The sequence below is a fragment of the Cololabis saira genome, chromosome 20 (assembly GCF_033807715.1).
Source record: "Cololabis saira isolate AMF1-May2022 chromosome 20, fColSai1.1, whole genome shotgun sequence".
Lineage (NCBI taxonomy): Eukaryota > Metazoa > Chordata > Actinopteri > Beloniformes > Belonidae > Cololabis > Cololabis saira.
The window spans coordinates 8,659,934-8,674,782 of record NC_084606.1 but is presented as its reverse complement, the minus strand read 5'-3'; the positions used below and the strand labels follow the sequence as shown (position 1 = coordinate 8,674,782).

The 14,849-nt window shown below is 47.4% G+C and overlaps 1 protein-coding gene across 1 annotated transcript in view; it reads right to left on the bottom strand.

The window, feature by feature from the left end:
* LOC133420868 (NACHT, LRR and PYD domains-containing protein 3-like) overlaps window positions 1-14,849 on the bottom strand; it is a 42,568-nt gene that overhangs the window by 19,578 nt on the left and 8,141 nt on the right. Inside the window, exons 6-10 of the mRNA XM_061710740.1 lie at window positions 12,804-13,011; window positions 10,417-12,199; window positions 9,948-10,121; window positions 3,259-3,432; window positions 2,890-3,063 (exon numbers count right to left, since the gene is read on the bottom strand). Coding sequence (XP_061566724.1) covers window positions 2,890-3,063; window positions 3,259-3,432; window positions 9,948-10,121; window positions 10,417-12,199; window positions 12,804-13,011 — 2,513 coding nt within the window. The remainder of the gene's footprint in view (window positions 1-2,889; window positions 3,064-3,258; window positions 3,433-9,947; window positions 10,122-10,416; window positions 12,200-12,803; window positions 13,012-14,849) is intronic.

Below are 14,849 nucleotides of genomic sequence, written 5' to 3'. Positions count from 1 at the left end.
GTTTCAGGCTTCTCTTCCGACCGAAAAGCTCAACCGAGTCAGTCTTCTCATTTCCAATTTCCTCTTGGCCCCAGGCTGCACCGAATGCCGGCTCCTCTCCCTCCAGGGCCACCTCAATTTTGCCATGCGCATTGTTCCTCGAGGGCGGGCCTTCATCTCCCGCTTGCTGTCCGTCGCTTCTGCTGTCCCGTCTCTCATGTCTCCCATCTCCCTAGACGACTCGAGCCATGCCGAGCTTCGTTTGTGGCTTAACCTCCTTGCCACCTGGAATGGGATCACTTTCTTTTATGATGACCAACCGGCTCACCCCCACGACATCAATCTATACACCGATGCCGCTCCTTCAATCGGTTTTAGGGGTTTCTACGATGGCAGATGGTTCGCAGCAGGATGGCCCTCAGAGCTTGCAAACGAATACCACATGGCTTCTTCCGCTCTCTATGAGATCTATCCCATCATCTGTGGCCACAACGCCTCGACCGAACCATAGATCATCATCGTCATCGTCATTGTCATCGTCATCGCACAACGCATCGGCCGAACCATAGATCATCATCGTCATCGTCATCGTCATCGTCATCATCTTCATATCAATAAATCGTGGCCGCCATTCTCTGGGGCCACGAATGGTCCCGCAAGTCCATTCTCATCTACTCAGACAACCTCGCAGTAGTCGACATAATCAATAAAGGACGCTCCAACCCCACATCCATCATGCCGTTCATGCGCCGCCTAGTCTGGCACTCAGTCATACATCAACATATCCCTACAACGCATCGACCGAACCATAGATCATCATTGTCATCGTCATCGTCATTGTCATCGTCATCGCACAACGCATCGACCGAACCATAGATCATCATCGTCATCGTCTTTGTCATCGTCATCGCCATCATCATCGCCATCGTCATCGCCATCATCATCGTCATCGCCATCGTCATCATCTTGATATCAATAAATCAGTGGCCGCCATTCTCTGGGGCCACGAATGGTCCACTCAGACAACCCCGCAGTAGTCGACATAATCAAAGGACGCTCCAACTCCACATCCATCATGCCGTTCATCCGCCGCCTAGTCTGGCACTCAGTCATACATCAATATATCCTCCGTGCAGCACATGTCCCTGGTCACTCCAACACCATCGCTGACTCTCTTTCTCGTTTCTCATTCCAGAACCAATCAATCAGGTTCACCAACACCAGTCTTCTACTTCAAAGACCAATCACCACTGAATACTTTCGAGACCCTGGCCAACTACTCGTCATTCCGGAAAACACAGAGCACATCTTTGACAGATCCTCTTTTCGTGTCCGAGTCGGGACAAGTCGTCACCAGATTCTGGTTTCACCATCACTTCCGTCATATACTCTCCTTATCTGGCATCTCTCCCACGCACTACTCCGGTCACTCCGCCACTTAAGCCTCCCGCAACGGTATCCCAGAGCACCTCATACAGCTCATGGGCCGTTGGTCCTCCCAAACTTATTATCGCTACGTTCGCTCAGATCTTAGCGACCTCAGATCCGCTCAGTCTCATCTCCTTAAATAATCCACGGTTTTGGGGGTCCGTCGTTGCCCGGGCGCTGCGGTGGATTCCCTACCAGCTTCCCCACAACGCCTCGACCGAACCATAGATCATCATCGTCATCGTCATTGTAATCGTCATCGCACAACGCATCGACCGAACCATGGATAATCATCGTCATCGTCATCGTCATCGCCACCATCATCGCCATCGTCATCGCCATTGCCATCATCTTCATCAATAAATCAATTAAACGTATCTCGTTGATGGCATGGTCCTTGCTAGTGAATTGAAGCTTAACCAGCGAGTTTCAGGAGCAGGACCACGCCTCAACCACGCCTCTTCAGGCACCACGCCTCTTCCGGCATACCTTCAAATACTAACCTAACCCTCAGTTCCTCTTCGCTCTCGTTCTCTGCACCCCTCCTCCCCACCCCTTTCTCTTCTCCTTCTTCTCTCTCTTTCTCTACCTCATAGATTCCTAGGGGGTCCGTCGTTGCCCAGGCGCTGCAGCGGATTCCCTACCAGCTTCCCCACAACGCCTTGACCGAACCATAGATCATCATCGTCATCGTCATTGTCATCATCATCCTCATCGCACAACGCATCGACCGAACCATGGATCATCATCGTCATCATCATTGTCATCGTCATTGCCAACATCATCGCCATCGTCATCGCCATCGTCATTATCATCATCATCAATAAATCAATGAAACGTATCTTGTTGATGGCGTGGTCCTTGCTAGTGAAATGGTTTGTAACAAGAGGCCAACAGCTGGAAGGAACAGGATGAGAAGAGGGGGATATAAAACATGTGGCAGCACGGTGGCTTAGTGGTTAGCACTGTTGCCTCACAGCTAGAAGGTCCCGGGTTCGACTCCCTTTCTGTGTGGAGTTTGCATGTTCTCCCCGTGCTTGCGTGGGTTTTCTCCGGGTACTCCGGCTTCCTCCCACAGTCCAAAAACATGCATATTAGGTTAATTGGTGATTCTAAATTGCCCGTAGGTGTGATGGTGAGCATGGTTTGTCTGTTTATATGTGGCCCTGTGATTGACTGGTGACCTGTCCAGGGTGTACCCCCTGCCTCTCACCTAAAATGAGCTGGGATAGGCTCCAGCAGACCCCCGTGACCCCGCAAGGGATAAAGCGGGTAAGATAATGAATGGATGGATATAAAACATGTAAATGCGGATGAAAGGGTCACATCTCTCTTGTAATGTATACCTTCTTCTAACAGGACTAGCATTCACATGTCGGGTGCAGGTATCTGTATTTTACTCTGTGCAATTAATAAAAGATGATGAGCCACAAAACAACACGATGGAGAGTCCAGCACACTGATGTCCTTCTGTCTTCCTACCTGAGAGTGTCCAGTCTCCAGCGGGGATGCCTCAGTCCAGTAGACAAAAACTTCACTACTGACTCTCCTGGATGGTTGCAGCTCAGGTCCAGCTCTTTCAGGTGGGAGGGGTTGGAGCTCAGAGCTAAGACCAGAGAAACACAGCCTTTCTCTGAGATCAGACAGTCTGAGAGCCTGCAGACACACAACACGACACACATACAGAGACTCTGAGAGAACTGCTCTGAGACTAAAGCTGACTCTGTCCTCGTGTTCACCTGATGATGGCACTGAAGGAAAAGTCAGAGGATCAGCAGAAACACATCAACAATCCTTCAATATCAACCACAGTTGTAACGGTCAACAGCCGAACACTTGGTGGATTCTGACCTGAGAGACTCCAGGTGACAGTGTGGACTCTCCAGTCCAGGACACAGCTTCATCAGTCCTGAATCCTGCAGGGGGTTGTTGCTCAGGTCCAGTTCTGTCAGACTGGAGGACTGAGAGCTGAGAACTAAGGACAGAAGTGGACAGATGTTCCCTGAGAGGTTACAACCACTCAACCTGCAGAGGAGATTAAAGAGAAATGATGGGGTTATTTTGGAAAGTTTGTGTTTAACATTTCATGTACAAGACAACTCAAAGCGCTTAACATAAAAACATTTTCAAAAATGACTTGAAAATGTAAGAATTTAAAAGCAGTAATTAAAGACAGACATTTCCCCCTCCTTCCCGATTCGTATTCGAGACGAAAATGGGCGGAGAGCAGAGCTCAGCAGGAGCTGGTAACCCGTTGCTGTGTTGTGGCTGCAGCAGCTCCACACATAACAGACGTGGGCAAAAGATCGCTAATGGTTTAACATTTCACCGCTTTCCTGCTTGGAGGCAGAACCATGGAGGCCGAGTATCTGAGATAACAAAGAGTCGTCGGCTCGGTTGGATCACGGCTGTAACGACCAAACATAACCTTCCACAACCTTGCACAAACACTCACACAGACCGGGGTCGGATCATTCATATGGGTTTTATTCCCCACTTCTCCAGCTAAACGCAGTTGCTGGCCAGCTCTCTGCGGTGCGATCAAGATAAGCAGCAGTCTTCAGATAAAACTATTTTTTTGAGGAAAAAATATTCACTCTATTTGTAGCTGCAGAAGAAAAAAATAATCTCACGAGGAAAACAAAAATATTGCTCACGCCTTGGAGCCTCTTCCGCATAATATAGCAGTAAAAAAAAAAGATAAGAAAAGTAAGAGTAATACAAAACATGTACTGTATGTTATACTAATTTATTGAAACAAATGGCGAGTCAAACATTTACCAAAGCAGCTGCCAAACACTCCTAAACAAGGTAGCCTAAGACGTCGGTTGTGCAGAACTGCGGCAGTAAATCCTCATCGGAGCTCCACTCTTTGATAGGGATTTCATATGAACCCAAACCGTTAATAATCATTATTCTCTCCATATACCGCTCCCTGGCTTCCTTGTTTAAGGTATCCCGGTAAATTCCAGTTCCTTTCCAGCAGTTTAACATCTTTTTTTTTGCGTTCCGTCTGTTCTGTTGGTGAAACAGAAAAGTAGTTTTGAAAGTCCGTCCTCATTTCTCTTCATTCGCTATCAAAACAAATGCACGCGACGGGGACAGGATCTTTCCGGCAGTACGCGCTGGTGCTCATGGGAAATGTAGTGTTCTTTCTGGTAAAGCACTACCGCTTTTGTCCATAAGAGCCGCCAAACACAGCAAAAGGTTCAAAACATTTATTAAGAAATTACTCTGTGCTATGCTTAACTATGGGTGATGTTTGATAGAGCAAGTAACAGAAGTGAAGGTATTAGGGGATGTTGTAGAGTCAAATGTCCTGGAATAGACAAGTTGACCAATGATTTGATTAAACAGGTGATACACGCATCGTTCTTGTCAAATGTAGATTATTGCTCTGTGATTATTGCGTAGCGGTGGGGCCTTGTCTCTGACCGGAGGGGGCCTTGGGGATCTATGGGGGGGTTACTTCGTGGCGGCTGATGGGGGGGTTGTGGCCTCGGCGTCTCCGGTCCATTCCGGGGGGGGCTGGGCTGTGGGTGTGGGGGTCCCACTCGGAGGGCCCGGCTCTGCCTGGGTAGGGGGTGGCTGTCTGCGCTGGGGGGGACATTGCTGCCTTGGTCCTCCGTCGCTGGGCGGGGGCCGCATGCCCCTGCGTCTGTGGGGACTCTGGGGCCTCTGGGGTGTCCGCCGGGGTGGCCCCGGGGGGGTGGGGCCAGGTCCAGGTGGCGGGCCTCCCCTGGCCGGGGGGTGCGCGGGTGGGCGCGACGGCGGGGTGGAGTCATTCTCCGGTGTCTATGTCTTATGTCGTCAGTATGAAAGGAGGAATGCTGAACCATTTCCCCCTCCGCCTGGGGACTCCGGCAGCGCCGGGGGCACCCATGGAGGTGCGGTGGGGCCACCGGTGGGGCGGTGGCCCCACCGCACCTCCATGGTGCGGTGGGGCGGGCCGGCCCCCGTCGACTAAATGGCCGGTGGGGGAGAGTGGGCGTCTTTCCAGGACCGGCTCTGCCGGCCCTGCTTCCTGGCTTCTTGCGAAAGTATTTGGCCCCCTTGAACTTTGTGACCTGTTGCCACATTTCAGGCTTCAAACATAAAGATATAAAACTGTAATTTTTTGTGAAGAATCAACAACAAGTGGGATACAATCATGAAGTGGAACAAAATTTATTGGATATCTCAAACTTTTTTAACAAATAAAAAACTGAAAAAGTGGGCGTGCAAAATTATTCAGCCCCTTTACTTTCAGTGCAGCAAACTGTGTCCAGAAGTTCAGTGAGGATCTCTGAATGATCCAGTGTTGACCTAAATGACTAATGATGATAAATGGAATCCACCTGTGTGTAATCACGTCTCCGTATAAATGCACCTGCACTGTGATCGTCTCAGAGGTCCGTTTAAAGCGCAGAGAGCATCATGAAGAACAAGGAACACACCAGGCAGGTCCGAGATACTGTTGTGGAGAAGTTTAAAGCTGGATTTGGATACAAAAAGATTTCCCAAGCTTTAAACATCCCAAGGAGCACTGTGCAATCGATAAAATTGAAATGGAAGGAGAATCAGACCACTGCAAATCTACCAAGACCTGGCGGTCCCTCTACACTTTCAGCTCATACAAGGAGAAGACTGATCAGAGATGCAGCCAAGAGGCCCATGATCACTCTGGATGAACTGCAGAGGTCAGAGGTCACCTACAGCTGAGGTGGGAGACTCTGTCCATACGACAACAATCAGTCGTATACTGCACATTTCTGGCCTTTATGGAAGAGTGGCAAGAAGAAAGCCATTTCTTAAAGATATCCATATAAAGTGTCGTTTAAAGTTTGCCACAAGCCACCTGGGAGACACACCAAACATGTGGAAGAAGGTGCTCTCGTCAGATGAGACCAAAATCAAACTTTTTGGCAACAATGCAAGATGTTATGTCTGGCGTAAAAGCAACACAGCTCATCACCCTCAACACACCATCCCCACTGTCAAACATGGTGGTGGCAGCATCATGGTTTGGGCCTGCTTTTCTTTAGTAGGGACAGGGAAGATGGTTAAAATTGATGGGAAGATGGATGGAGCCAAATACAGGACCATTCTGGAAGAAAATCTGATGGAGTCTGCAAAAGACCTGAGACTGGGACGGAGATTTGTCTTCCAACAAGACAATGATCCAAAACATAAAGCCAAATCTACAATGGAATGGTTCACAAAAACATATCCAGGTGTTAGAATGGCCAAGTCAAAGTCCAGACCTGAATCCAATCGAGAATTTGTTGAAAGAACTGAAAACTGCTGTTCACAAACGCTCTCCATCCAACCTCACTGAGCTTGAGCTGTTTTGCAAGGAGGAATGGGCAAAAATTCTCGATGTGCAAAACTGATAGAGACATACCCTAAGCGACTTGCAGCTGTAATCGCAGCAAAAGGTGGCACTACAGTATTAAATTAAGGGGGCTGAATAATTTTGCACACCCAATTTTTCAGTTTTTAATTTGTTAAAAAAGTTTGAAATATCCAATACATTTCATTCCACCTTCATGATTGTGTCCCACTTGTTGTTGATTCTTCACAAAAAATTTAAATTTTATATATTTATGTTTGAAGCCTGAAATGTGGCAAAAGGTCACAAAGTTCAAGCGGTCCAAATACTTTCGCAAGGCACTGTATGTATTTTAATTAGGGCCCGAGCACCTTCAGTGCGAAGGCCCTATTGTATCTGTAGGAATTCTTCTTCTTCTTCTTCTTCTTCTTCTTCTTCTTCTTCTTCTTCTTATTGTTCTGACAAAAGGAAGGCCTTTTTGCCCCCCTAAACGTGCCCAAAAAGTCACCAAATTTTGCACCCAAGTCAGGCCTGGCGAAAAATTTGATATTTAAGGGTTTGCATTAATGGGCGTGGCAAAATGGCTCAACAGCGCCCCCTTGAAAACTTTGTGCCTCAAGCCCCACAATGCGGTTTGTCGTACATGCACGAAAATCGGTACACACCTGTATCATGGGGCAACTTAAAGAAAAGTCTCTTGGAGCCATGGCCCAAACCGAACAGGAAGTCGGCCATTTTGAATTAATCGTGTCACTTTGGCGCAATTTATGCCATTCCTTCGGCAGTTAATACGACCCGAACCGTAACGTGCCCTGAAGTGTGTTATACATCAAAATGTGCGTCTCCATCCTGCGACACCACGCATTACTTTTCTCTTTCAAAAGCGTTACCGTGGCGACGCTAGACGCCAAAAAGCGCGCCCACCCTTCATCTGGTTGGTTCAGACCGAAAAAACTTTGCGCCTCAAGCCCCAGAATACGGTGTGACGTACATGAACGAAAATCGGTACATACCTGTATCATGTCGCAACTTAAAGAAAAGTCTCTTGGCGCCATGGCCGAAACCGAACAGGAAGTCGGCCATTTTGAACATTCTGAATTAATCACGTAATTTTGGAGCAATATATGCCATTCCTTCGAGAATTAATACGGCCCGAACCGTATCGTGAACCCAGATGTGTTATACATCAAAATGTGCGTCTCCATCCTGCGACTACACGCATTACTTTTCTCTTTCAAAAGTGTTACCGTGGCGACGCTAGACGCCAAAAAGCGCGCCGCCCCTTCATCTTATTGGTCCATATTTGATAGTTCCCCAAAAGGCACCAAAATTTGCATGCAAGCCAGGCCTGGCGATAAATTTGATATTTCATGGTTTGCAATAATGGGCGTGGCAAAATGGCTCAACAGCGCCCCCCGGAAAACTTTGTGCCTCAAGCCCCACGATACGGTTTGACGTACATGCACGAAAATCGCTACACACCTGTATCATGGCACAACTTAAAGAAAAGTCTCTTGGAGCCATGGCCCAAACCGAACAGGAAGTCGGCCATTTTGAAATCTGATTGGTCCATATTTGATAGTTCTCCAAAAGTCCCCAAATTTGGCATGCAAGACAGACTTGGCGATAAATGTGATATTTCATGGTTTGCATTAATGGGTGTGGCCTAATGGCTCAACAGCGCCCCCTAGAATACTTTTCTCTGCCATAACTTTTGAATGGTTTGACATAGGAAGTTGTGGGTGGTGTCATGGGACTCTGTATGGAGTCTTTGACCTTCATTGGCCTGAATTAGCCCCGCCCCTTCTTCTGATTGGTTGTCCCAATTTTCTGCTATAACTTTGGAATGGTTTGACATAGAGAGTCGTGGGTGGTGTCATCAGACTCTGTATGGAGTCCTTGACCTTCATTGGCCTGAATTAGCCCCGCCCCTTCTTCTGATTGGTTGTCCCTTTTTTCTGCTATAACTTTTGAATGGTTTGAGATAGGAAGTCGTGGGTGGTGTCATTACTGATATGCTTATGGGGGGCGGTGGCCGTGAGTGCGAGGGCCCGTTCATCGCTGCTTGCAGCTTTAATTAATGATAATGTTGTAATTAAAGTTAGGGTATTCAATGTTTGAGAGATAGCAAGATTTGAAAGTGGCACCTCATCTAAGCCCCGCCCTAAGCCCTGTTTCATTTGGTCCGAATGAAACAGATTGGTCCAGGACCAGAGGCTTGGCAGGGGGGGAAAGAACCAATCAGATGCCTTCATGCCGCCCACGCCGCCCCCCCCCCCCCCCCCTGTCCCATGCGTGCACTCGCTTCCAGCCCGACGTGTTCACTTCCCACGGGTCCTCCGGGGCTCACAGTGTCCCAGTGTAACCCCCCCCCTCCCTCCCCTCTGCCACGGACCCCCAGTATGTAGTTATTATGTAGTTATTTCCAGAGCGCCTCGGTCCCCGCTGTGTGTGAGAGCGGGGAGCAGAGCGGTCCGGGCTGCTGCTGCAGGACTCTCCGCCCAGCAGCAGCAGCCCACAGGGACACGTGCAGCCGCACTGAAGAGCTGCAGCAGCTCCTGCTTGGAAGCAGTATGGGGGTCCGTGGGGATGGAGGCGTCTCCATCCCGGCGAGAGCGGAGAGCGCCAGTGCTGCTGGCGGAGCGCTGTGGTGCCGTGCAGGCTCTGTTGCCACAGCTACGCCGTAGGGTACGCCATAGGGTACGCCGTAGGGTACGCCGTAGGGTACGCCGTAGCCTATGCCGTAGCTGTGGCTCTAGAGCCTGCAGCGCACCGCCAGCCGCTCTCCACTCTCTCTTCTCTCCACTCTTGCCGGGATGGAGACGCCGGTGGGCAGGATGCACGTTTGGGTGGGCACAGCCCACCCCTGCCCCCCCTAAAACCGGCCTTGCTTACAGGTGAATGAGACATGGGGTAGTTTTGTTGAAAATGTGCTGTCCAAAATGTCCTGGAAAACTGGACTCCTGCAAATGCGCGTTCCCCAAAGTTTGTGGGGGCGTGGCTTTGGACGGAGCGCTGACGGGAGGGGGAGGAGGGGGCGGGGCTTAGAGGAGGTGCCACTTTCAAATCTTACTAGCTCTCTAAAATCATGGATAATACCTTCAAGCTGATGATTCTGACGAGACCCCAGAGAAACTACTGTGAAAGGTCAGCAGCTAACAGGGATCTAATAAAACAACCAAACAAACAGTTCTAACGGTCACCAGTTGAACACTTGGTGGATTCTAACCTGAGAGACTCCAGGTGACAGTGTGGACTCTCCAGTCCAGGACACAGCTGCTCCAGTCCTAAATCCTGCAGGGGGTTGTGACTCAGGTCCAGTTCTGTCAGACTGGAGGACTGAGAGCTGAGAACTGAGGACAGAACTGCACAGATGTACGGTGAGAGGTTACAACCACTCAACCTGCAGAGGAGATTAAAGAGAAATGATGGGGTTATTTAAAAGTTGATTGTCATTTAACAAAAAAATAAATGATATATCAATAAATGCTTATTATTTCAAATAATAATCAAGGAGCATGGATCATAGTGATCGCTGCATTTCTCTTCTCTGCATGTACAGTTCCCTGAGATGAATCATTGATGAGAACTGGTCCCACATGAACCTGAACTTAGTTGAATAGTGAATTTAACTGGTTTCCTCCAAGAACACAACATGTGATTGTAACTAAAACAGATGTGTCTGTGTTCGTCCTTACACAACTTTCTTGGAGGCTTTGACCACCGGCAGCAGCCTCCGTAGAACGTTTTCTGAAGCTGAGTATTTCTTCAGGTCAAACACCTCCAGATCTTCTCCTGATGACAGTAAGATGAAGACCAGAGCTGACCACTGAGCGGGAGACAGTTTATCTGTGGAGAGAAGTCCAGACCTCAGGGACTGTTGGACCTCCTCCACCAGAGAACCAGCGTTCAGTTCATTCAGACAGTGGAACAGGTTGATGCTTCTCTCTGCAGACAGATCCCCACTGATCTTCTTCTTGATGTATTCAACTGTTTTGTATGTATCCTGATTGTTCTGTGAACTTCTTTGTTTTGGTTCAAGCAGTCCTCGTAAGAGGTTCTGATTGGTCTCCAGTGAAAGACCCAGGAGGAAGCGGAGGAACAAGTCCAGATGTCCGTTGGGACTCTGTAAGGCCTTGTCCACAGCACTCTGATAGAGCTCAGTCTCTGTGTTTCTTTGTTCCTCCAGCAGGTTGACTCCAGAGCTGATGAAGGTCCGATGGACATGAAGAGCAGCCAGAAACTCCTGGACACTCAGGTGGATGAAGCAGAAGACCTGGTCCTGGTACAGGCTGCTCTCCTCTCTAAAGATCTGGGTGAACACTCCTGAGTACACTGAAGCCTCTCTGACATTGATGCCACACTCTCTCAGGTCTGGTTCATAGAAGATCAGGTTTCCTTTCTGCAGCTGCTCAAAAGCCAGTTTTCCCAGAGACTCCACCATCTTCCTGCTCTCTGGACTCCAGTGTGGATCCATCCCAACTCCTCCATCATACTTGACCTTCTTCAGTTTGGCCTGGACCACCAGGAAGTGGATGTACATCTCAGTCAGGGTCTTGGGCAGCCGCCCTCCCTCTCTGGTTTCCAGGACTTTCTCCAGGACGTTCTCCAGGACCGTAGCAGTGATCCAGCAGAAGACTGGGATGTGGCACATGATGTGGAGGCTCCGTGATGTCTTGATGTGGGAGATGATCCTGCTGGTCTGTTCCTCTTCTTTGAACCTCTTCCTGAAGTATTCCTCCTTCTGAGGGTCAGTGAACCCTCTGACTTCTGTCACCATGGAAACACACTCAGGAGGGATCTGATTGGCTGCTGCGGGCCGTGTGGTGATCCAGAGACGAGCAGAAGGAAGCAGGTTCCCCCTGATGAGGTTTGTCAGCAGCACATCCACTGAGGTGGACCTTCTGGGGTCACTGACGACTGTAGAGTTGTGGAAGTCCAGAGGAAGTCGACTCTCATCCAGACCGTCAAAGATGAACGCGACCTGGAACTCTTCAAAGCTGCAGATTCCTCTGGTTTCAGAGAAGAATGCATGAACTAGTTCCACCAAGCTGAACTTCTCCTCTCTCAGCACATTCAGCTGTCTGAAGGTGAATGGAAGCAGGAACTGGATGTCCTGGTTGGTTCTGCCTTTAGTCCAGTCCAGAGTGAACTTCTGTGTTAGGACTGTTTTCCCGATGCCGGCCACTCCCTTCGTCATCACCGTTCTGATGGGTCCTCTTCTTCCAGGTGGGGATTTAAAGATGTCTTCCTGTCTGATGGTTGTTTCTGCTCTGCCTGGTTTCCTGGAAGCTGCTTCAATCTGTCTGACTTCATGTTCATGGTTGACCTCTCCGGTCCCTCCCTCTGTGATGTAGAGCTCTGTGTAGATCTGCTCCAGAAGGGCTGGGTTTCCTGCTTTAATGATCCCCTCAAACACACACTGGGACTTCTTCTTCAGCTCAGACTTCAGCTGCTTTTTACACACTTTAGCAAAAGTACCTTAATAAAAGTGAAAAAAAAACAATTAGTGTTTCATAAAGTTCAACTTAATTCTCCTAAAGAATAGGGATGTGAACCGACACTGATCAGCTCTAACGTGTCTATTGTACGTAATCTGTACAATACTGAGTAGAATCACTTTTACCACCAAAACACCTCTAAACATTCAGGACGTGGAAGTGACAAGAACATCTGGGGTCCTGGAGTCTCTAGTACCAGGATGTTAGCAGTACAGCCCTGATGGGTTGTGGGTTTTTGGGTTGTTGTGTTCTTGTTATTGTTGTTGTGTCTGTGAAGTGGATTTTCCAGGTTTAGGATTTGATGATCTGATCAAATAATCTGTAGAACCATCAAGACCATCTGGAATTCAGCAGGATTCCTGGAAGAGAAAAACCTGGACTGAAATCTTCCAGTTACCTTGTGGTGTTGTTGGGTTAAACATATTAATGCTGTCCTGCACAGGGAGGGTGCTACCCTAGGGGGGGTTGGTACCATGAGGGGGTGAATGTTCTGGCTGATCTGTGAATGTGGTTTGTGTGAATGTCTCCTGAGGCATTCTGGGTCATTTATCCAGCAGCTTAAATGTTCATAGAAATCCTCTTACTGCTCTGCAGACGCTCAGCCAGCTCCTCCTGCTCCATTCTCCTCAGGAAGTTCACTGTGATCTTCACCAACGCCTCTCTGCTGCTCCTCTGCTCTTCATCCTCACCCTGCAACAGATGCTCTAGGGATTCTGGGTAATCTGGACTCAGACACCTCTGGATCTTCTTCAGTTCGTTCTTCACAAACATGACAATGTTGTCCTCCAGCAGCTGGAGCAGAAGACCACATGAAGGACACAATCAGACTGAAACCACAGACACAAACATCAGGTCCATGATGGACAGACTGACAGTCCACTGGTCTCCAGAGACCAGGGGTCCGTTTCACAAAGCAGGTTCAACAAACTCTGAGTCTAATCCTGAACTCTTAGTTGATCTACTCTGAGATCGGAAACTCTGAGTTTTCGGTTCCAGAACAGCGGATTTGAGTTAATTTACTCAACTCTAAGTAGTTTCACCTGGAGTTAAGCACGTGCGCCACAACTATCAAAAGCCAGCATTAATGGAGCCCTGATACAACGATTCACCATGGCAACCGGCGACAACAAAAGATCCACATACTTTTTCTTTTTTTTTTTTAAACTTTATTTAACATTTCAATTTACAAAATCCCTTCGAGTAAACATTAGTTTGCATCTCAAGTAGGGATGCAAATTATCGGTTATTTCATTAATTGATAGTTGATAACCTTATCGATCGATCATCGATTAGTTGATAAGCGGCGTTTTTCCCCCATCTGAGATACAAACATATTTTTTTTTGCTTATATAAAATACAAAGGACATTTTAATGTATTAATCAAATATTTATTTGATACAAAAGTAACAAAAAGACATTTTTGTACCACAAGAAATATAATATAAAGTGCACTTCAAGGCTATTAGTAGTAGCAGCAGCCATAATAGTGTAATTTGTGTCAAGCCAATTTTAAGTTCTAGTTACGTTTTAAGTTAGAGTTTTGGCAGTGTTCAAAATAAAATTATGAGACCTGCTGTATTGGAGCACATTTTCTTTTAGTTAAAACTGTAGCGGGGACAGATGTTTAGAGAAACCTATGTATGTACCGGGTGAAGGCTGATTTATGGTTCCGCGTTACAACGACGCAGAGCCTACGCCGTAAGCTACGGCGGCGATTTAAGGCGGAACCATAAATCAGGCTTTAGCGGAGCATGTCGGAGAACAACCAGAAGAATATAGAGTGGATTAAAAATAAAAGTTAAGCACAGAGCTACATGTGTCTCCCGTCTGGGCCATTGCAGACTCATTGCCTGAGCATGATATTACTAAAACCAAACATATCCGCCGTCTCTTTCTTCTGTGTGCGCCGCGGCGGCAGCGTGTTGTGTCGCATTAAATGTGGTCCGGGCGTAATACCAGCTGGTGAAATTAAACGAAAAAAATAAATAAATAAATAAATAGATTAATTGTAATCGTTAATTTTAATCGGGTAATTTCATAACGGCAATTAATTGAAAATCGATTAATTATTAACATCCCTAATCTCAAGATCCACATACTTCACACCACTGGAGTTAGAAGTGTTAATACGTGCATATGGCGAGTATGAGAGCATATTTCAGAAAAAAAAACACAGCTGTCGCAGTAAAGGAGACAATTGGAGAAAGTTGCTGCCCGAGTCAATGTGTAAGTTTGAATGCAGTATTCATTTAACATTTAAGCACACTGTCTTTTAATATTACAGATGAAAACAGTGGTGGAATGGTATTAAATGACATTTTATTGTCATTTAGATCAGGGGCGTCAATTGGGTACGGCAGCCGCCACACCTCGGCTTCAGGGGAAAATGGAAATGTTTTTTTTTTTTTTTTTAGTACATTTATGGAAAGACTCTGTGTCTATTTATATTGATGTATTCTATTAATTAATACATATAAAATAACTACAAATGCATATCAGAACAACATGATGGATTTCACTAGGTATTATCTTTCCCAACACTTGTATATCCCCCTCATATGTTGAAATGTCCCAGCGTCCCTGACGACAGTGGTCGCTATCAATCTGGTTTTTAGCGCGATCTGCAGTGT